The 23,925-nt window shown below is 43.4% G+C and overlaps 1 protein-coding gene across 1 annotated transcript in view; it reads right to left on the bottom strand.

Annotated features, from left to right (window-relative positions):
- The window catches only part of PEPD (peptidase D), a 419,775-nt gene that overhangs the window by 355,810 nt on the left and 40,040 nt on the right, over positions 1-23,925 (bottom strand). Inside the window, exons 4-6 of the mRNA XM_068260589.1 lie at positions 23,825-23,888; positions 21,512-21,559; positions 7,776-7,837 (exon numbers count right to left, since the gene is read on the bottom strand). Coding sequence (XP_068116690.1) covers positions 7,776-7,837; positions 21,512-21,559; positions 23,825-23,888 — 174 coding nt within the window. The remainder of the gene's footprint in view (positions 1-7,775; positions 7,838-21,511; positions 21,560-23,824; positions 23,889-23,925) is intronic.

The following is a 23,925-nucleotide window of genomic DNA, read 5'->3' as shown; positions in this document are numbered from 1 at the left end:
GAGAGATGCAGGGGGAAAGGAACACACAAATGATCTCTTGAGATTCAAAAGGAAGGGTGTATACAGCCTGCTTGTGTATTGATGTATTTTCTATGTGTGGACATACTGTACATCAACCTACTTCCTGTTTTGGTGGCCATTTTGTTTGTTTATAAACAAACTTTTTAAAACAGTTTTTAACCACTTTTAATGCGGCGGGGAGTGGCGAAATTGTGACAGAGGGTAATAGGAGATGTCCCCTAACGCACTGGTATGTTTACTTTTGTGTGATTTTAACAATACAGATTCTCTTTAAACTGCGTATGCCCACTGCGCATGTGCCTGTCCATGGCTGGAAGCAGGGCCAGAAGATGAAGAGGAAGCCTGCGCTGGACTAGTTATCAGGTCTAAAGGCCCGTACACATGCTAGATTAAAAAGAACCAGAGGAAAAAGACATATGTAAGCCGCCATATTTACTGTATATCCTTTTTAACAATACCAGTTGCCTGGCAGTCCTGCTGATCTCTTTGGCTGCAGTAGTGTCTGAGTCACACACCTGAAACAAGCATGCAGCTAATCCAGTAATACTGGATGCTTGATCAGGGGCTATGGCTACAAGTATTAGAGGCAGAGGATCAGCAGGGCTGCCAGGCCATCTGCATTGTTTAATCAGAAATAAATATGGCAGCCTCTATATGTCTCTCACCCCAGGTTCCCTTTAAATCTGACGTGCGTACAGCAGCCCCCGACAGCCACACGACCAGACATCCGCCAGGTGGATCAATTCAAAACACGGAGAAAAAGAGCCTGTAGGCGCACCAGTACAACAAATATATGCAAAAATCTTTATCGATTATTACAAATACAAAAGTACGATTAAAACCAAAACACAAAACATGAGGGATGGGATAAAGGGAAAACAAAATAAAGTTAAAACCGTGCTAAATGCTAGCTGTAATGGTGTCAGAACGCACACAGTGCATCACTGCTTGCTGCATATGGGGCAACAGAGCGCACCCCCCCCCCCCCCCCCCCGATGAAAGCACCAACAGTGGGCAGGAGACTGTCAGAACTGGGCAACAGAGCAAATGTTCCATAATTCAGGTCAAAACTAATGGACCAGTCAGTCAGACTCCTCCTCAATGCAACTGGCAGATGTTTCTTGTTTAAGCGCTGATCATGTGACTACTGTCTAACCCCCGACACCGGCAAACTCCTAATCATCTCCTATCTGGACTACTGCAACGCCGTCCTTTGTAGACTTCCTGAGACCAAACTCCGCCCCCTGCAATCCGTTATGACCGTATCTGCAAGACTTGTTCACTCCTCCTGCCTCTCCTCATTAGCTGCTCCTCTTCACAAGCCCCATTACTGGCTTCCTGTACCCCTCAGAATTACATTTACACTGCACTGCCTGGCATACAAATCTCTCCACCATAGCTCCCCCTTCATACATCTCCAAACTCCTCTAGAGACACTCCCCAACCCACTCCACTCTTCCAATACCCCTTTGCACCACGTGTTCACTCGTGGGGCTCCGGGACTTCTCCTGAGCAGCCCCTAATCTATGGAACTCCCTCCCCCATCAGGCTCGCCTACACCTTCAACACACTCAAGCAGGCCTTAAAAACCCGTTTGTTCACCATCACTTACACACCATCTTCATAGTTCCATCCCTTTCCCTTGGACTCCCCCCCCGCCCCCATGTCCCTCTCTCAAACCACTTATATTTTAAGAATATTTAATATTTAATTAATGCCAATCCTAGGAAAAAGGCGTGCGGTGTTTCCATTGTTATTAGCTCAAAGATCCAATTTGTAGTAGAGAGAATTTATAAGGATGATGATGCTAGATATTTGATTGTACTGGGAAGGATCAGGGGCAACCTAACATTAGCAAATATATATGCACCAAATCAGGGGCAAGTTGGATATATTCAAAAAATTTTAGAGCTGGTGAGACTCTGTGGGAAAGGTAGGATCATTATCAGTGGGGACTTTAACTTGGCGGTGGACTCGGATTTGAATAGCACTGGGGTAAGAGGGAATATATCTAATAAAGAGAGGGAAAAATTAATCGAAACTCTAAGAGCCCATAAGCTGATTGATGTATGGCGTATATATAATTTTGGTGTTAGAGATTATACTTATTATTCACAGGCCCATAGAATGTACTCGAGACTGGATTTCTTTTTGATCCCCCAGAATCAAGTCGGTGGTACGGTAGATGTGAACATTGGGGTGAGAACCTTTTCGGATCATGCCCCTGTGAGGCTTACTATCGGGGGAGTGGGGGATATTTCTCTATCTAAAAGCTGGAGTTTGGATGTTCGTCTCCTCCAAGATGATCAAATCGTAAGAGAGATCCAAAAAACAATTGATGAGTTCTATGAATATAACCATACTCCGGGTATAACCGAGAGGGTTCTATGGGATACACTCAAATGGGGGGGATTTTTTATCAAATTTAAAGCTCGGAAAACTAGAGAAACTAAAGAGAAGTTAGATAGACTACTAACAGAGCTGTACAAACAAGAAGCTCTCCTTAAAAGAGATCCAGGGAGTACCTCATTGGTTGATTGGAATAAGATCAGAAATGAAGTTAATAGTTTTTTGAATGAACAATGTTCGAAACAATACAGTAGAATTAAAAAGAAATATCAAATAGGGAAGAATTTAGCGGGGCTCCTTAAGAAAGAAAACAGTTCGAAATTTATTGAAAATATAATAGATGAGAAGGGGAATCTCCAAGTTGCTGCCCAGGATATTGGTGCAAGTTTCAGGAAATATCATGAAAGCCTGTATAATCTAGAGGGGTGTACGGAAGCCTCAGGGGATAACAATTTTCCAGAACAGATAGTAATGCCCTCTATTGATGAGGAGTCAAGAGAGATGTTGGAAGCCCCCATATACCCGGAAGAAATTGTGGATACAATAGAGAAGAGTGCAAGTGGTAAATGTCCGGGCCCCGACGGCTTCCCAATCGAATTCTATAAAGTATTCTCTACTACATTGTCCTTGCATATGTGTACTGTGGTAAATGATGAGGGGGTGGATGCCACCTTTTCGGATAGGACAAACGAAGCTACGGTATCTTTAACACCCAAAGAAGGTAAAAAACATCAGTTCTGTGCTGATTATCGCCCCATTTCGATACTTAATTGCGATGTTAAAATTTATTCCAAGGTTCTGGCTACCAGACTTGGTAAAGCAGCCCATACACTCAGCCGATTTTCTGGCCGACCGATCGATCCTGATCGATCGATCGATTGCAAATCGGTTGGCCAATCGACCGATCGACGGCCGATTTCGATCGATTCCGATGGATTTCCATCGAACTTGCAGGGTGGAAAATTTAGGTCGATCTGATGAGATTGCTTATCAGTTTGCATTGGCCTTAATGGAAATCTGATGGCAAAAAAATGCCATCAGATCGAATTTCAATAGATTTCAAACTGAAATCTATTGGAATTCTATCCTGGTAAAAAATGTTCTAAAAACGCATCAGATAGATCATCAGATGCATTTCTTATCTATCTGCTGCCAATCTGACGAGTGTATGGGCAACTTAAGATTGTCCACTTTTTTTTTGGGGGGGGGGGGGGGGGGGGACAACAGACCGGTTTTAGAGGGCACAGGCACATAAGAGACAACATCTATTCAGCTATTAATGTAATACACAGTTGTAATTCTAAAAAACATGAGGCCATCCTGGCCACAATAGATGCGGAAAAGGCCTTCGATAGGCTATCTAGGCATTTCCTGCTCGATAGTTTACGTAAAATAGGCCTGGGGCCCTTTTTTATTGGGAGAATAGCTAAATTGTTTACAAATCAATCAGCTAGGGTAAAAATAAACGGTTATCTTACCGATGAGTTTAAATTATCTAATGGGGTACGACAGGGTTGCCCTTTATCCCCGGTGCTCTTCAATCTGAGTCTAGAGCCACTCATTACTGCGATTCAATCAGATCCCCAGATAAAAGGTATCGATGTAGCGGGGGTGGAAACAAAGATAATTGCCTATGCAGATGATATTCTTTTGATTTTAAGGAATCCTGAAAAATCACTTAAAGAATGTCTTGGATGGATTTCATCATATAGTAGCATCTCACACTATAAATTGAATGAACAGAAATCTGTTATTTTGGGCTTAGGCTGTTCCACACAGACAAGGGAAGCCATCAAAAGTTACTCAAACTTTATATGGGAGAAAGTTGCAATTAAATACTTAGGGGTGAATCTATGTTCACAATTGGACGACCTTTATAAACATAATTTTAAAAATATTATGACTGACAGTAGTAAGATGCTTCAGTCCTGGGACCGTCCAATTTTTGATGTATTGGGCCGAATAGCCATTATTAAGATGATGGTGCTTCCGAAAATATTATTTTTGTTGCAGTGTTTGCCCCTGACCCTTCCCAGGAGATGGTTTACCGACTGGGATCGTTTGTTCCAGACATTTATTTGGTCAAGAAGTAAACGTAGAATAGCATTTTCCACTATCTCCAGAGGTAAAAAATGTGGGGGCATGGCAGCACCAGATATCTACAGATACTACACAAGCATTCATTTAATGCGCATTTTAGAGTGGAGAATTAATGACAACAGTAGGATCTGGGTTAGATTGGAAAATTAATGCTTAAATAGAGACTGGCTGTTTTCATGGATTCCAGAGAAAGTTCGGTACTCTACTACCCTTTCCTCCCATCCTCTAATCACACCGACACTGATAAGTTGGGCAAAGACGGTGGGGAACTGGGTAAATAGTGAGGGAGTTTCCCAGCTAAGGTCCATTGCTTTTGACCCAAACTTTGGGCCAGTGTCACACCAGTCTTGGTTTCACACTAATAATGTGGACCAAGACTTGAGGCTGATCCATATAATGGGAAACAAAAAGTTGGACATCATCCCGATCTTTGAAACTGGTCAACTGTCAATGTTTGGAAGCATTCAATTATCCAGTTTTTGGAATAGTCTGCAGCAAAAAGAAAAAATTATTAAACAAGATGTAAATGTTTGATGAAACAGAAGCCAATAGGGGCCCTATCAAAAATCTATAACCTGCTTGGTTCAATCTCACACAGGGCCCCTCCACCTTACTGTGTCAGATGGGAAAGTGAGGAGGGGATAAAATTCTCCTCCGAGATATGGGCTAGAATCTTTCAAGAGATCTGGTCCTTTTCTGAAACCCATTTACAACTCTCCCAATTCAAAGTAATTGCCAGATGGTATTTAACTCCTGTACGTATGGTGAAAATGGGTTTAAGGGATAATGATACATGTTGGAAATGTAATAATGCTCAGGGTTCCTTGATCCACATGATTTGGGAATGTCAAATACTGAAAATTTTTTGGAAACAGCTGGAAGATTTTTTTGTCATAAATGGTTCCCCAACTCCAAATTTGAGACAATCTTGGATTCAGTGACTCATTTGTGTCTGGTCAGGACCAGGTAAGGGAACAACTCCTAAAACTGGGTATTGCTATAGCTAAAAGATTAATTATAAAACATTGGAAGGACTTAAATCCTCCCTCCATGCATGAATGGATTAAGAAAATGGTGTCTCATTAGAGGGATGAAGAGAAAAGGGATAGGTATGAGGAAGTTATTGGACTAACAGAACAGAATAAGAAAGGGGCGGTAAGACAACTTTGGGATGAGCTTTTTTTGCAATTTCAAAAAGAAAAACCCTAGGGGTCTCAGTATATGGGGGAATGTATGGATGGATGGATGGATGGATGGACAGAATATGTCAGAGGGTGATTGGTGGGATATGGATGATACAAACTTGAGTGAGAGGTCAAAAGGAAGTAAAGGATGGTTTTTGTAGGGTGATAGGTCTTTTTTTCTTTTCTTTTCTTTTTTAGGTGTGTAATATGGTATGCAAACTACATAGCTATACCATTGTGGTGGTAGTAATATATTTGAATATTGTTTATGTATTTCAAGTGTCTTATACTTATATTGCAAATTTAAAAAATTTCGGTAAATAACGCAAACCATGATGTTAAAATTTCCCAACAATTGGAGAGGTTTGATGAAGCCAGGCTTAGAGTTGGGATAAAGCGTTGCTAACGCAGCTGAGTGTTTGCGAAGAAACAAATAAAAGAAATTACAAAAAAAAAAAAATTAAAAAAAAAAAAAAAAGATTTTAAGAATATTTGGCAGGGCCTTCCTCCCTGAGCTCTTCTACACCACCATATGGACTCAGCAACTCATCTGTTATATTTGTCCCTACCTTCTTACATCACTATTTTGTGTACCATTGTTGAACACTATAATGTCCCTGTGTAACTTGGTTTGAAATGGCCTGAAATTAGCATTTCTTCTTAGCTCTAAAAGATTATTTACAACCTTAAACCTACTGCCAGAAAAAACAAATTGTAGCAGGACAGCATTCAAACAGTTAAACAAAGCACTATGTTTTGCAGTGGAAAGCTCCTTCGGCTTATGATCTGCACCTGAAGAGGAGAGAACATTATCTTTTGTTTACATTCCACAGATGATACAATTACCTACAGTCAGCCGTGTAGTGAAACGGAACTGCTCGGGAGCTGACAAGCAGGGACATGTGAGAAATCATAACTAGATAGCTGCTGTATTTATATATTAAAATCTATGAATAAAATGCAATGGCAGCTTTCAGCGCATATAAACTGTACTTTGGGAAATGTGATTAAAAGGGAGTGAATAATTGCAGCACTTGGTGGCCTGGACGAGGTATTGGCTGCACTTAAGGGACAGGAATGGCTGCAATACTGTATGTAGTGCAGTCATTAACCCTTCCTGAGCCCCAAGTGCAGCCAATAACTTTGCTGGGTAGACTTATACTTGAGTCAATTAAAAATTCCAGCTTAAAGGAATTACCAGGCTAAAAATAATAAAAAAAAAAAAAAAAATCAGCTTTATTCACCTGGGGCTTTATCTAGCCCCTTGCAGCAGACTGTCCCACGCTGACCGCTCCGCTCTCCGCCGCCGTCGCGGGCTTCCCGCACGGTGCAGAAAACAACCTCGAGGTCGTCCTTCCTGCGCCTGCGCCGTGGACAACGTGCCCATGATTGACAGCGTCGCTTCACGCAGGCGCAGTAAGGACGACCTTGAGGTCGTCCTCTGCACCGTTCGGGGAGCCCGGGACGGCAGCGGAGAGGTCAGCGTGGGACAGTCTGCTGCAAGGGGCTGGAGAAAGCCCCAGGTGAGTAAAGCGGATTTTTTATTTATTTTTAAGTCTGAGGATTCCTTTAAGAGGGTTGAATATTGGAGTCGACTTATACATGAGATCGACTTCTATTCGAGTATACAGTATATAGCAATAATAGTATTGCAGGCCAAACCTTCTACTGCACACTGGCAAGTCTTGTCTGATAATCTACAGGACAGGTAAAGTTCAGACCCGAAGATGCTAAAATCCTTGTAATACTTCCATCTAGCCTGGAGGGGAATGCTAATGTTATTGTTCCTTCCACAAACGCAGGGGAAAAAAATAACACAAAAAGATTATAGATTTCCTTTCAGATCAGCGATTCTTTTCCTCTGGTATTTGTCCACATCATGAAATATTTTCGTTCTTAGCCAGAGGATAAGAAAATATTTTGGTGTGAAAGCAATCGGCGCTTACTCAGCCGCTCCGCTCCAATATATTATCTACTTATTTAGGCGCGGCGTGGAAAACGCAGTGTATCCTGAGTGTGGCTGAATTAGAGAGATTTCATCTCCCGGGAGATAGACAGACTCCGCTTATAAGAAATCTTCAGCTCGGTGCGTCGGCCGGGGGAAACGAGATTTTTACTTACTGGCTAATTCCTTCAAACGAGGCTTCCTTGCAAACGCTGCCGCTGTCGGTATTAACTCCGCGCTGCAAAGAAACAGAAGAGACGACAGTTAGGAAGAGTAACTCGAGGCACAGCAGTAATGGAAGATTAATATCCATACAGAAGATTGCTACTGAACTTCATTCCACTCAATCCATAAAGTAAAAAATAAGGAAAACGCAGGTCCAGCTCCGCTGGCTTAAACCGATAACGATTTTCTGTGCCTATAACAGAAGTCCCCCACTTAATGTATCGATTCAAGACAGTGAATGAATGAATGAATAAATGAATGAATGAATTTAGCAAATCATTCTTTTTTATCCCTGAGGGCTCATTTCCACTGTTGCGGTGCGGAATCGCCTGCATTCCACCGCGGACGAAATCGCATGCGGGTGCGATTCCGCATGCGGTTTTGCCGCGATTTCACATGCGATTCCGCATAGGTAAGGGTATGTGCGAATTTAACCACATCACTGCCTGTGTAAATTAACATTATACCTATGCGAAATCGCATGCGACTTCGCGGCAAAAACCGCATGCTCAACCCGCATGCGGTCTCCCTATTAAAAGCATTAGCGGCGATTCGCGTGCATTCCTCTCGCACACGAAATCTGCCGGCTCTGCCGTGCAGATTTCTGCCGCACAAAAAAACGCTCCCGCAGCCGCACAAGTGGAAACAGCCCCATCCACTTGCATTGCCTATGCGAATCCGCATGCAGATTCGCTATAGTGGAAACGAGCCCTGAAAAGTCAGGTATAATCCAGAACTTCTGGAACAGAACACTTCCACAGCCTATTAAATTGGGCTTATACCCTGAAAACGAATACTGTATATACTCAAATATAAGTCTAGAAATTTAGGTCTGACTCACTAAATAAAAGTATAGGGGTCAACTTATACACGAGTCAACACTGAGCACACTGAGTAAGTGACACTTTCTTGATAAAGGAAATGCAAAGAAAACAGGTCTGAAAGTCCTGATCTCAACAATTAACAAGAAAAGGGAGGAGGAAAGGAAATACTGGGCGGCAATAAGGCGAGTGAATAATTGCTGCACATGGGGGCCTGGAGGAGTTATTGGCTGCACTTAAGGGACAGGAGGGGTTAATGGCTGCAGTGCGGTATACAGTGTAGTCATTAACTCCTCCTGGTCCCCAAGTGCTGCCATTAACTTTGCTGGGTTGACTTATACTTGAGTCAATAAAAAAATCCAGTTTAAGGAGGGTCAAATATTGGAGTCGGCTTATACACATACAAAAGAACATTTGAAAGCCTTCCCAAGTATTCCTGTTCATTTTCCCTGCAGAGAGCATTAGAAGCTTGCTTATCTCTTGTAATCGGCAAATGTAATGATTGCCGGCAAGAATCTGAGACCTCTGTGTGTCATTATCATCATCCCACTGAAGATCACCATTAATCAGAGAAGCTACCCCACTCCAGACAGACCCTCATGACGTCACTGAATGAGGAGGTGCAGCTATAGCGGACAGAGCAATCAAACTCCATCCTCAATGCCCATTAGATTAAAAGGGAAGTGATTCACACAGACTGGTACTGTACAGGCAGCTGTGGGTTGCAGAGGATGAGAGGACAATCTCGAAAGCGGTGCAGCAGACGTTTTCATGCACAATATAAAATGATGTTCCAGGAAATATGTATAAAATCACTGCAGGTTTGAGAATGACACGTCACACCTGCAGCAATCTGTAGCTACACAGATATAAACTGTGCAATGCACAGAGCCAGATTTACAGTTCAGTAGCCTGCAGGCACAGGCGTTCTGGCACCCTAAACTCCACCCCTCAACTCAGGCCACACCCCAATATTAGGTAGACATACTTCCCATTACCCCCACCCCCATCCCAGTATAGGAAGCCAGATGTGTTCCCACCTAAGTATTAAGTAGCCAATAGGGGGACATTTGGGTAAGGAAGCCGCCTCTCCTACATAAGGCGCCTGTAGGCATGAGCCTACAGTGCCTTACAGTAAATCCGACCCTGCCAATGCAGCTGCTCTTGCACCCCAGACACAAGCTCTATGAGGAATTGGCATAGCAAGCAGGATCTGCTTTACATTTCAGCACCATGGACAGAAGGCCTCTGCTGATTCTTCTACAAAGAGACTATTATAACATATAAGAATAACAGAGTCTTGTATATACATCCATAAAACACATCACACTCCATCCTGCTCATCGCTGGAATAACACATCACCCCCTGACAGCCGAGTGTGCTGAGCAAGCCAATGCAGAGAAGCCCTTGACAGCAATAACTTTAAAGACATATGTGTTAGAGCGGTGTCCCATATTGCCTACAGCTGATGGCATCTTTATTATTACCCGTGTCTCATGTGCGACATGCCCACAGCCTTCCCCACTGCTAATATCGCACCAAGCAACAGGAGTCATTTACAGATACGCCCTTATGTCATCCTTCTACAGAAGAGGCACCAAGAATGATCTAGGGCGTTATCTGTTAAGAGACACTGCGAGGCCCAGATTTATGGAGGAACATGTCTAAACAGAGCTCGCAAATTCATAAATCTTGAAAAGTGTCCGTCGCTGTTCGGAAAGGATTAAATGTAACTCTGCTTCCTTCTTTATATACCTGGGAAAAGGCATAGCTTAAAGGGGAACTGAAGTAAGAGGTACACGGAGGATGCCATATTTATTTCCTTTTAATCAATACCAGTTGCCTGGCAGCCCTGCTGGTCTATTTCTCTGCAGTAGTATCTGAATAACACCAGAAACAAGCATGCAGCTAGTCTTGTCAGATCTGACTTTAAAGTCTGAAACGCCTGATCTGCTGCATGCTTGTTCAGGGGCTATGGCTAATAGTATTAGAGGCAGAGGATCAGCAGGGCTGCCAGGCGACTGGTATTGATTAAAAGGAAATAAATATGGCAGTCTCCGTATACCTCTTACTTCAGTTCCCCTTTAGGATGGTGACGATGGTCAGTGCTGCACAGCAGGCAGTTTTGCCATTTCTAGATTCTGATGGTTCTCTCATGGGTTTTCTTTTCAAAGGGGAACTGAAATAAGAGGTATACGGAGGCTGCCATATTTATTTCCTTTTAATCAATACCAGTTGCCTGGCAGCCCTGCTGATCCTCTGCCTCTAATACTATTAGCCATAGCCCCTGAACAAGCATGCAGCAGATCAGGTGTTTCAGACTTTAAAGAGACACTGAAGCGAAAAAAAATATAGGATATAGTGAATTGGTTGTGTACTATGAATAATTACTAGAAGATTAGCAGCAAAGAAAATATCCTCATATTTTTATTTTCAGGTATACAGTGTTTTTTCTAACATTGCATTATTCTATAATATGTGCAGATTACACAATACTCAGCATTCAAAATGATTCTTTCAGAGCAGTCTGTGAACTAATGACCTCTCCTCTGGCAGAGAAAAAGTAATTAGTTCACTTACAGTTGAGATAATAAAAGTCAGAGAACAGCCCTCTCCATGACTTTGAAAGTCGTAGAGATTAATGGCTTTTTTGCATAGAGATAACAACTAGAGTTTCTTAACTCTTCCAGTACTGGAAACAATTAGACTGATATATCTGATTTTAATGTTTTATTTCTTAGCTGTACTACACATACAAATCATAATATTTTTTTTTTCGCTTTAGTGTCACTTTAAAGTCAGATCTGACAAGACTAGCTGCATGCTTGTTTCTGGTGTTATTCAGATACTACTGCAGAGAAATAGACCAGCAGGGCTGCCAGGCAACTGGTATTGATTAAAAGGAAATAAATATGGCAGCCTCCATATACCTCTTACTTCAGTTCCCCTTTAAAGGAGGAACTCCATTGAAAATAACCTAATGAAAAAAGTGCTTTATTTTTACAATAATTATGTATAAATGATTTAGTCAGTGTTTGCCCATTGTAAGATCTTTCCTTTCCCTGATTTACATTCTGAATAATGTATAATATGGTGCAATTTTTACTGGTGGCAGGTGATGTCAGTGGAAGTAGTTGCTGCTTGCTTTCCCACAATGCAACAAGGCTCCTACAGTGTGATGTCAGTACTTCAGTGCTGAGAGGTGCTGACATCACACTGTGGGAGGGGTTTCACCACCAAATCAGCCATACAGAGCCCCCTGATGATCCGTTTGAGAAAAACAGATTTTTCATTGGAAAGGGGGTATCAGCTACTGATTGGGATGAAGTTCAATTCTTGGTTACGGTTTCTCTTTAACAGTAACCCGAGGTGAGAGGGATGTGCAGGATGCCATATTTATTTCTTTTTAAAACAATACCAGTTGCCTGGCAGCCCTGCTGATCTTTCATGCATCAGTAGTGTCTGAATCACCCACCTGAAACAAGCAGGCAGCTAATCCAGTCACACTTCAGTCAGAGCACCTGATCTGCATGCTTGTTCAGGGTCTATGGCTAAACGTATTAGTCCAGGTTTACACGACACCGTAAAGCAGCTTATGCATATATGGCACAGTAAGCTTATCTGCTCAGAGTGCAGTCACATCCTGAGTGGTTGCATTTGTGTTCACATGTCCACCGCTACTTCTGCCACTTTGCTCGTCGCCTGTTCAGTCCCTGCTCATTTGCTGTTCGCAAAGAGAAAAAAAAAAAAAAAAAAAAAAAAAAACACAACAAACATGAATCCTACCTAGCAACAGAACCAATAAGAACCATGAACCAATGAGAAAATTCTCTTTCTAACAAAATTTATTACAATTGCTGTCTCATGCACTTATACAAATTTATTAATCGCCTTGGCTACATAACATTGGTCACAACACATTTAAAAACCGACACATTAAAACCACTACCTGGCCATGAGCGCTAGCTTTTCTTACTAAGGGACCAGACCCGTAGTTCAGTGCAGCATGATCGCCCAGCCTTGGCCTATGCAAAAAATGCTGCACTATGTGGGTCAACTAGGTCCTCGCCCACCACCGTTACACCATGCACACAGAAAATGTGCTTTAAGCCCTGCTAAGGTGATGACTCCATTGTGTCTGCAATACTTATCTGTGAAAATGATGAGAAATTACTAACAGCCAGATGTCTACATAGGAGTCATCCCCCCAGGCATAAACAGCAATTGGCGGGTTGGGCTTTATTACCATCTGCAATAACTTTCATTCTTGCAACTCATGCTCCTCCCCTTCCAGCGGTATAGAGCCGGAGATGGACAATAAGATGCAAATAATTGCATCTTGATTGCAAATTTTATGCACATTGCATGCATCTCAGAACTGGTCTGTAAGGGTTTAAGGCTGGGAACACACTAGGCAGTGCAGTAAAGGTCACGTTTCCACTAGCGCGAATTCGCATGCAGACAACGCATGCAAATTCGCATAGGCAATACAAGTGGATGGGACTGTTTCCACTTGTCAGTTTTCATTTGCGTTTTTATGTGCAGGATTTTTCTGCACGGTAGACCCTGCAGAATTCGCCTGCATGTGGAATGCAGGCGAATCGCAGGCAATGTATTTAATAGGGAAATCGCATGCGTTTTTTGCATGCGTTTTTTCCCGCGATTTCGCATTGAAAGTAATGTAAATTGACACAGGCAGTGACATGGTTAAAATCGCATATACCCTGCCTATGCGAAATCGCGGCAAAAAACGCATGCGGATATGCTGCGATTCCGCACCGCACTAGTGGAAACGGGCCCTAAAGGTTGCGTTTTGCTGCACATGCATTTGTGCGTTATTAGTGCACTTGCCATGCATTTCCTGTGCGTTTGCATTCTGCACTTTTTTCCCCACATTTGTGTTTTGTATGCGTTCTGCTTGCATTTTTTTATGCATTTTATGCAAATCACTAGGAAGTAAACAGGAAGCGAAAATACATCATCAAACTTGTTTATAAAAAAAAAAAAAAAAAAAAAAAAAAAAAAGCATATAAAAACGCATGCAAAACGCAATGCTTCTGCTTCACCATTGACTTTCATTATGTGCATTTTTTATGCATTTTGGAAAAATATGCAACAAAAAGAAATGTTTTAAATCGCACATTGCTGAACGCAAACGTGTTTTTTCATGCGGCCCATTGATTTGCATTAGGTGCATTTTCTGCTCGATTTTACACAATGCTAGCATTTCTGCCGAGTGTGTTCCCAGCCATAGGTTTTTTCTAGCGACACCTGAATCCCTACATAGGCAGGGCTGCTGTGCATTGTAACCAAACATAACACACCTGCTGCTCACTGCACACCAGAATAGGTTTTCCCTGATCCTTCTCGCTCTCTGGTATAAAATTCCCTAATAGATCTTTGGGATTGGTGGGAAGAGGCACCCCCAACAAAAAAAATATATCAAAGACTGTTAGACTAATTAATATTACCTTGAATGAGGGGCAGTGTACCAGAAAACACCAGACTTTCAGCACTTATAGGTGCTGCTTTTATCTGTCTTTCTGTTCTCTGGATTGTCTTTCGCCTGTTCCTGGAGTTTCTTGAAGTTCATTGACCGCACACATGCTTCCTAACTAGATCTTTTTTCCTCTTCGCACCAGGGCTGTGGAGTTGGAGTCAGAGTTGAGAAGTCGGAGTCTGTAGTTTCATAAACCGAGTCGTAGTCGGATGATTTTTGTACCAAATTCACAGCCCTGGTAAGCATTACACTAAGGAGTCGGAGTCGAGGACTCAGATTCTGAGCCATTTTGGGTGCTTTGAGTCAGAGTTCGAGTCAGTGGTTTCATAAACTGAGGAGTCAGAGTTGGAATCGGATGATTATTGTACTGACTCCACAGCCCTGCTTCACACAGCTAAAGTCAGGTTTTTTTTTCAAATCACTGTTCTACTTCCCCATCAATAAGGCCTCACACATACCTTAGATATCATTCAGCCAAGGTGATTTTTTGGTGCGGTTTGAGGCCTGACTAGAGTTTGTATTGCTGCCCCGCCCGACAACATTTATTGATCCACCATTGCAAATACCTAACTGGCAAGCACTGAATAAGCCAATCGTGCATGTACTCATCCACCCCACTAGACACCACTTGCCCATGAGTCACTCCATCAAAGCTCCTCCCTTCTCCAAGCAGTCACTGTCAAACAGCATGCAGTGCTTAACCTGCACAATGTCATCCTAAAACTCCAGCAATGATCGTGAGGGGCAATAGTGTGTATGGGGCTTTAGGTCAGATACAATACTTCCACAATTTGTATAATCTTATCAAAACGAACGTCCCTCGTATCCTGAAACTAACTCCCTCAGCTCCACTGCTTCTGGTCATGCAGTGGAGCTGAGGGAGTTTTTAAGACTTTTAAGTCTTACATTTTTAAGTCTTACATTTTTAAGACAGCATTTAGCAGCAGAAATATTTTACACAGAAAATGTAACATTTGACCGCTTTGATGACTGAGCTATTTGTATATTTTGATCTACGCTTTGACGTAGGTTTTACGCTAAAAAGCGAATCCACTTGAGGGTCCCTTTAAAAGGAATCTACAGGACAAGATCAATGGGAGTTTGCGTCTTACTCACAGTTAAGACTGAGCTCTTGTACATTTCTGAGAGCAATTACTTGCCTTGGTATTTGCATCTTCAGGAACACAACAACTGAATCAACCTCCAGCCCCCGCCTCTGCTAGCAAGCCGCGTTCTTAAAAGCCATGACAGCATGGGGGCTGGGCTTTGTATCTGACTCCCGCCATGCCTGGCAGTCACTTTCATCAAAGCATTAACAAGAAAACAATCTTAATGAGATGCATTAAAAGTCAAATTCACCTGGCAAGTCGTTGGGAAGAGAGGAACCTTTGTGCGGGTGACCCGGGAGGACAGCAATGCGGTGCGCACACAGCAACATCACAAATCATTAATATCATTAGACTGAAAGCAAGCACTTTGAAAATGATGGCGTGTTGGCCTTCACAGAAGGAGATTTTTACAGGGAACCCAAAGCAACTTTAATGTTGTTTTCCAGACAAGAGCTCTGAAGGCGCGGCTTCATGTAGATCTTACCAGTGGGCCGATAATCATATATACATATATAATGGTGCGGCAATTGGTGGACTGCAGCTGTTCGCTTGCCAGACACTATTATATTATTAGCGTTGTTGCTGTATTATTATTGTGCATTAACATATTGTGCTGACACATATTCCACAGCATGTTAAAGCGGATCCGAGATGAAAAACTAACTAGAACAAGTAACTTGTCTATTTATCTTATCTAAAGTTTAGATAGTTTACACAGCAAATCTAGCTGCAAACAGCTTCAACAGGATATGATTATTTCTTCCTGTGATGCAACGAGAGCAGCCATGTTCTGCTTCATTGCAACACAGGCAAGATGATCTGCATCTCCAGCCCTCAGCCTGTGAAAACGTCACTCCTCTCTCCTCCTCCCGTCTCTGAAATCTCTGGCCAGTAACACCTCCTCCTGCCCAGACTGAGCTCTCATAAGCCCTTGCAACATGGGTCTGAGAGTGCCAAGGCACTGGAGAAGCTGTGGGCGAGGTTTGTTTAGTTTATAGGGAATTAGAGTATTAAAACAAAAGAAAAAAAAAAGGATTTGGCTTATAAACTATATGAAAGGAACACAATTACGCAATGAGTAAAAGTTTCTCGTATCTACTTTAAACAAAACGCCGAACCACTAACTGTCCATCAGCGGGGTCATCAACCTATTGTCTCTCCATATGCCCACTAAAGGTACAATTTCCAACAATCTGATAAACTACTACTAAACTCCGCTGCACATCTCATCCACCTCTCTTCTAGATACTCTGAGGCAGCTCCTCTCTGCCAATCCCTCCATTGGTTACCAGTTGCCCCAAGGATCCAGTTTAAACTTCTCACGCTTGCATACAAAGCTCTACACAAGCTATCGCCTCCATACATTTGCTCTTTAATCTCCAGATACCTCCCCACCCAGACCCTCCATTCCTCACAGGAGACCCTTTTGTCCTCCAACCTAGTCACCTCCTCTCACTCTCGCATCCAAGACTTCTCACGGGCTATCCCTTTTCTTTGGGACTCTCTCCCTAAGCCAGTTCATCATGCCCCGAGCCTGGAAACCTTCAGGGCTCATTTCCACTATAGCGAATCCGCATGCGTTGTCCACATGCGGATTCGCACAGCCAATACAAGTGGATGTGCCTGTTTCCACTTGTGCGTTGTGCGGAGCGTTTTTGTGTGCGGGGAAAATCTGCATGGCAGAGCCGTCAGAATTCGCTCCCCGCACACCGCTAAGCGAATCGCATACAATGTATCTAATAGGGAAATCGCATGCGGTTTTGGCATGCGTTTTTCCCCGCGATTTCGCATAGGAAGTAATGTTAATTTACACAGGCAGTGACATGGTTAAAATCGCCCACCTACTACCCTATGCGAAATCGCATGCGAAATCGGGGGGGAAAAACGCATGCAAAATCGCAGCCGCATGCGATTTCGTCTGCGGTGATTTCCCGGCGATTCCGCACCGCACAAGTGGAAATGCAGCCTCAAAAAGTACTCTAAAAACACACCTGTTCAGACAAGCCTATAATTTGCTATAGGCAGCACTGAAGGCACACTGGCTCTCCCACTAATCCTTGTGTTTCCTTCCTTGTTTCCTCCCCACTACCCTCTAGATTGTAAGCCCGCAAGGGCAGGGACCTCCTCCTAGTGTTGCTCATACTGCTGTAATTTTAACATATGCACATATACCAACTACACATCAACTAGTGTATGTATTTGTATTAATTCTATTTAATGTTATGACTGTACAGTGTCTTGTATTTCTTATGTATACTTGTTCCCCATTATTTGTTTGTACAATGTACAGCGCTACGGAAGTTGTTGGCGCTATATAAATAAATAAAAAATATATAATAATAATAATAATAATAATAATAATAATAATAATAATTTGGTACACTGAGGTTTCTTTTTTGGTCGATCCAATCGCTCAGGCAATTCTTCGCTGAACGTTGTACAGTTAGTGAGAACCTTAAAGTGAACCTTAAGTGAAGTAAAAAAAAATGAGTTTTACTCACCTGGGGCTTCCCTCAGCCCCCTGAAGCTGATCGGTGCCCTCGCAGCCTCGTGCCGATCTTCCTGGACCCAACGGTGACCACTTCCGGTTTCGCCGTCAGGACCCGGCAGGCTGGGAACGCGAGTGATTCTTTGTGTTTCCAGCCACAATAGCTCCCTCTATGCTGCTATAGCAGCACCTGGATGAAGTCCCAGCACCTGGATGGAGAACATACAATACACACTCCATGCAGACAGCAGACACCACAGGTGCCATTCAGTTATTCTATCGTTGCAGCACAAGAGCCGCCAGTAAATATTGCAATCATAATGCCCATTTTACCCCAACCCCCAGGCTTCTCTGTATTTCTGTTGATGACAATAAGGTAAATCATGAACCAATGGCAGACATGGAATTCACGCATCTCCTCAGGCTGGTTTTACACTGTAAACCAACGGTATTGGTGCAATGCAATCTGATGATCACATCACAAGGCTAAAAATAGCCTTCGGGTATTTCCGCGGTAATACCCTTTATGGCTGAAAGCCAAGCTGGACGCGAGACTCTCTAGCACTCACTTCCTGTGGCGGAAATACAAATCGCGCAGAAGTGTACAATACACTTTTGCACATGCGCACCGCAACGTGAATAGTTAAAGAAAAATCTGCATAGCCATAGACTTACATGATTTTTCATCTCAAAGGCACTTGGCCCAGACTGAGACCTACATTTGCCATATACTCCTACCCCATTGCCTGATGAAGCAGGGTCATACCTGCGAAACGTGTTGCAAAGAACCTTGGAGTATATCAATACATTTTCTAGGTTTTAAACGTTAATACGTTTTTGAATCTACTTGGAGGAGGTAAGTCCACCACTGCCTCTCCATGTTTTAAAAGTTTTATCTATTTTCACTCTTTTGGCACCTCTGTTCGCCTTCTACTATACGAGTCCACCCTTCTTCTGATCTACGGAGAGCCACTGTATCGGGCTCACAGTGTCATTCTTTATATGACTTTTGGTCTCCCACACATCGCCACACTTCCGGCGCATCGCACCAGACCGGTATGAAAGGCCCCATAGACTTTCATTGGTGTAGCGATAGGCCAACACAATGCACCAGTGTGAAAGGGGCCTCACAGATGGCAAAAATCAGTGTTGCGTTATTCTTTAGTGGGCAGTTTAGGATTGTTCTAGATCACAGGCATCAAACTCCAGTTCTGGAGGGCCATATTCTTGCCAGTGTCTAGGATGGGCAGTGACATGGAGAAATGAGGATAGACCAAACACAACAAACAAACACAGAACATGTATATCACGCTTTTCTCCTGGCGGCTCAAAGCGCCAGAGCTGCAGCCACTAGGACGCCGTCTATAGGCAGTAGCAGTGTTAGGGAGACTTGCCCAAGGTCTCCTAATGAATAGGTGCTGGCTTACTGAACAGGCAGAGCCGAGATTCAAACCCAGGTCTCCTGTGTCAGAGGCAGAGCCCTTAACCATTACACTTTCCAGCCACACCTTTCCGGATTCAGCCCCATCAATTAATGTGAGCTGTACAAAAATGTGTGAGGACCTCGGCCCCCGAGGACTGGAGCTCGACATGCCCGTTCTAGATATTTAGACAAAGTAAAAACATTTTCCCACATCTGTGGCTGCCAGGGGAAAGGTCAGACAGTGGGCGGCAGTATTCTGGCAAATGCCATAGGAGTAAATGCCTGGAGTCCACCAGCGCACCCTATAAAATGGAACATACTTAAAGAGACACTGAAGCGAAAAAAAATGATGATATTATGATTTGTATGTGTAGCACAGCTAAGAAATAAAACATTAAGATCAGATACATCAGTCTAATTGTTTCCAGTACAGGGAGAGTTAAAAAACTCCAGTTGTTATCTCTATGCAAAAAAAGCCATTAATCTCTATGACTTATTATCTCAACTGTAAGTGAACAGTTTTCTTTTTATCTGCCAGAGGAGAGGTCATTAGTTCACAGACTGCTCTGAAAGAATCATTTTGAATGCTGAGTGTTGTGTAATCTGCACATATTATACCTGAAAATAAAAATATGAGAATACTTTGCTGCTAATCTTCTAGTAATTATTCATAGTACACAACCAATTCACTATATCATATTTTTTTTTTCGCTTCAGTGTCTCTTTAACCAGCATGTCTCATAGGACACCTAGGCAAAAAATTAGCATCGACAAACCGGGAACAAAGCAAGTAACAGAACCCTAAAGTAAGATCACAAACACAGGCCAGACTGAAGGCACACAAGGCGCGGAACATGGCTGGTGGAGGAAAGTATAAAAAAAAGTCCTTAACTTAAGGTGGCCATACACTGGTCGATTTGCCATCAGATCGACCAACAGATAGATCCCTCTCTGATCGAATATGATCAGAGGTTGATCGTATGGCTGCCTTTACTGCAAACAGATTGTGAATCGATTTCACTATGAAACCGATTCACAATCTGTGGAGCTGCCGCTGCCCCCCTGCATACATTACCTGATCCGGCCGGCGCGTGTCACCGCTGCTCCTTCTCCGCTGGGTTCAGGACCGGCTGGCTTCACTTCTTCCTGTCCGGGGAAGTTTAAACAATAGAGGGCGCTCTACTGTTTAAACTTCCTGTCGGGACAGGAAGTAAGTGAAGCCAGCTGGTCTGGAACCCAGCGGAGGAGGAGCAGCGGTGACAGCAGGGATACGTGCCGGCCGGAGCAGGTAATGTATAGCCGCTAGAGTCGGTGGTCGGACATTCGAATGCCACTATCGACGCACTCCCGACCCGCCGGCGATCGAAATCTTCCGCACAGACGGATGGACGTGAACAATTGATTTTGGACGGAAATCGAGCATTCTGTCAGCGTTTGCGCAACGATTTCACAGCAGATTCGATCACAGTGATCGAATCTGCTGTATATCGGCAGGAAAATAGTTCGATGTATGGGCCCCTTAGGGAGAGACCAGGATCAAGGCATCAGTTGAGTAACTGGTAACACAAACTTGGAAATTGCATGAGGGAACCAGCCAAATGCACAGAGGTTCCTAAAATAACCTGCCACAAATGGCAAAAACATGATAAAATAAGAGCATACTTCCCACACCAATCAGCAGCGCAATCGCAAGCGTTGATCGCTTTTGTAAGCGCTTTTCAGAGCAATTTGCGATACAATGTATTTATTTCAAAAAGTGCTCGGCAAATCGCTTTTCAAAAACGCTTTGCGATTTTACTATACTTTGTATTGAAGCGCAAACACTCAGGAAATGGTGCAGGAGCCGCGTTTGCGATTGGAAAAAAAGCTCATTGCTCATGCGAGAATACTCACATTGAGAAACATTGCTCAAGCGCTTTTAGAAATCGCCAGTGCTTTTCTAAAACGAAAAGCACTCAGTGTGAACAAGCCCGAAAACAAGTTTTGTGAGATGAAGGTTAGTGGTTTTCTGCAAAACATGCACTATTGGCGGTACTGGAGGACAGGGTAAGAAGCCCAGGTATAGAGGAGGAGAGAGTGGGGTGAGCCAGATAGAAGTGTCATAGCTATAATGAAAATACATCTATCACACATACAGCAAGGTAAAAGTCACATAAAGAAAGAAAAAAAAAAAAAAAAATAAAAAAAAAAAAAGGATGAAGTAAAGGCCTCTTCCATGACTGTCATGTAACTGAAGGCAATCCATAGTAGAGAGTTTTCACTTTTTAAGCAGTACATGAGACCTATGAGACTTGGAGAATGTTTTCACAGATGAGATTTAGGTGAAGCAGCTGTGATAAGCTTACCAGTGTGAGGAGGACAGACGGGTTCTTCTCCTTTAAGATGGTGGCGATCTGTTGGAAGACACAGGAAAAGCTCATTAGATGGAAATGCTTCCTGTGTTATCTCTCTGCTAACAGCAGGCAAAATTCATACAGGTAAGAAAAACATCGCCAGTGCAGTCTAAACCTGCGTACACACCTTGACTTAAAAAAAAAAAAATACGTATACGTTCACTAGTTTCACACACCCCCTCCCCCCCCCCCCCCCAAAAAAAAAAACCCCAAACAAACAATGTCCTAAGCGTGCATGCACTAGTTCATACATATCAAACTCTGGCCCTCAGAGCCATCGAATTTGGCCCCCAAGTGGTTTCCCCACATTGCATTATGTTTGGCCCTCTCTAAACTACCAGGGAAGCCATATTGGAGGTGAAGCCCTAGATCACCAGAAAAGCCATATAGGGGAGGTAGGGGGAAAGCACTAGACACCAGGGAACTGTATAGGGGAGGGGGGGCACTAGACACCAGGGAACTGTATAGGGGAGTAGTGGAGGGCCACTAGACACCTGGGATCTGTATAGGAGAGTGAGGAGGCCGCTAGACACCAGGGAATTGTATAGGGGAGTGAGGGGCCACTAACCAGGGAACTGTATGAGGGAGGGGGGACACTAGACATCAGGAAATTATATAGGGGAGTGAGGGGGCCACTAACCAGGGAACTGTATGAGCGAGGGGGGCCACTAGACACCAGGGAACTGTATGAGGGAGGGGGGACACTAGACACCAGGAAATTGTATAGGGGAGTGAAGGGGCCACTAACCAGGGAACTGTATAGGGGAGGGAGGGAGGGCCACTAGACACCAGGGATCTGTATAGGGGAGTGAGGGGGCCACTAGACACCAGGGAATTGTATAGGGGAGTGAGGGGGCCACTAACCAGGGAACTGTATGAGGGGGGGGGGGGGGGGGGGACACTAGACGTCAGGAAATTGTATAGAGGAGTGAGAGGGCCACTAACCAGGGAACTGTATAGGGGAGGGAGGGCCACTGGACACCAGGGAACTGTATATGGGAAGGAGGAGGGGCACTAGACATCAAGAAACTGTATATGGGAGTTAGGAGGGCTATATGTCACCAGAGAAATTTAAAAGGGAGGGGGGAGGCCATTAGACATTGAGGTTGGCCCGCGACCTGGTCCCAGTGTTCAATGTCAGCCCACTTTGTATTTGCGTTTGACACCCCTGCACTAGACGGTCCTCAGCCAAGTGCAGGCCAATCCTATTATTCTCCTTCTTACCCCTCCCGCTCCACCATGTGTCATCTGGTCGTCTCTCCTCCTATCTCCACAACTTTATAATGTCTGTACAGCACTTAGCCCTGAATTCCTGTGGGCAATAATATTCGTGTGCGCATTTCAAAACTGCATACAAAGGCCAGACTTCACTGGCCCAAAGCTATCAGTGATTGTTCTGGGAGACAATCTAGCTTGTGTATAGGCGTCTCTTGACCTCGCTTACCAGAAAGCAATCCACTGAAGGGGCCCACTAACTGTACAATTTTCATGAAAAATCCCCCAAGCAATCAGATAAATTCGATCAGGAATAAAATGTCATAATACATTGACTACTATATCATCAAATAACTTATCTCTCCCTCTGATGCATCATAACCGATTATTAAAAAAAAGTTTTTTTTCCTGATCAACTAAATGGTCATTGAACAATCAACAGCCATGGCGCCCGGACTTTCTCTGACCTTGTTTGAGCACTTTATATGACCTGAGGAAGCGACTGTTGTCGTGAAACGTGTTGTCAAGATGCTAAATAAATTATTATATTTTAAAAATTGTCTTGAGTCTCCATAGCAGGTAAGAATTTTTCTCTCTTACCTGGTTATATAGTATATATTGAATGCAAAGCATATTGGATCTATATACATCATATGGGCGCCTCCTATCGCTTTACTGGATAACCTGTGACCCTAGTGTAATAGCTAGGGGCAGCGTCTCTACGGATACGTAGAACGTCTTTCTTCAGGAGCAGCGACCAAAAAGGCCGAGTGGAGACTGTACTTCTCCACATGCACTGGAGGTGGTTGCTCTTTACAAGCAACCCACAATTGTGAGTATAACTTTTTCAAATATCGGCCACATTGAGTGACGTTATCACACAATACTGGGCTCCTGGTGTCCCTGTGTTTTTTTATGTCTTCAACCAGCCCACATAACAGGATGTTCAGCTCAGAGAGAAGCAGCTCATCTCAACACTAATCAGGGACTAAACTGTCACCCAAAGCCATCACGATTATCCAATGCTGTAACAGAACACGGGGTACTCACATCACAGGTGAAACGGACATCTTCAATTGCATATTTGGCCTTGAAGGATTCTGGAGGGTGAATCCTGCACAGAAAGAAAAAATAAAAACGCATCACAGATT

The sequence above is a fragment of the Hyperolius riggenbachi genome, chromosome 11 (genome assembly GCF_040937935.1).
Source record: "Hyperolius riggenbachi isolate aHypRig1 chromosome 11, aHypRig1.pri, whole genome shotgun sequence".
Taxonomy (NCBI): Eukaryota; Metazoa; Chordata; class Amphibia; order Anura; family Hyperoliidae; genus Hyperolius; species Hyperolius riggenbachi.
Note: the sequence above shows the minus strand (reverse complement) of the source record. Positions and strands in the feature narration are given on the sequence as shown.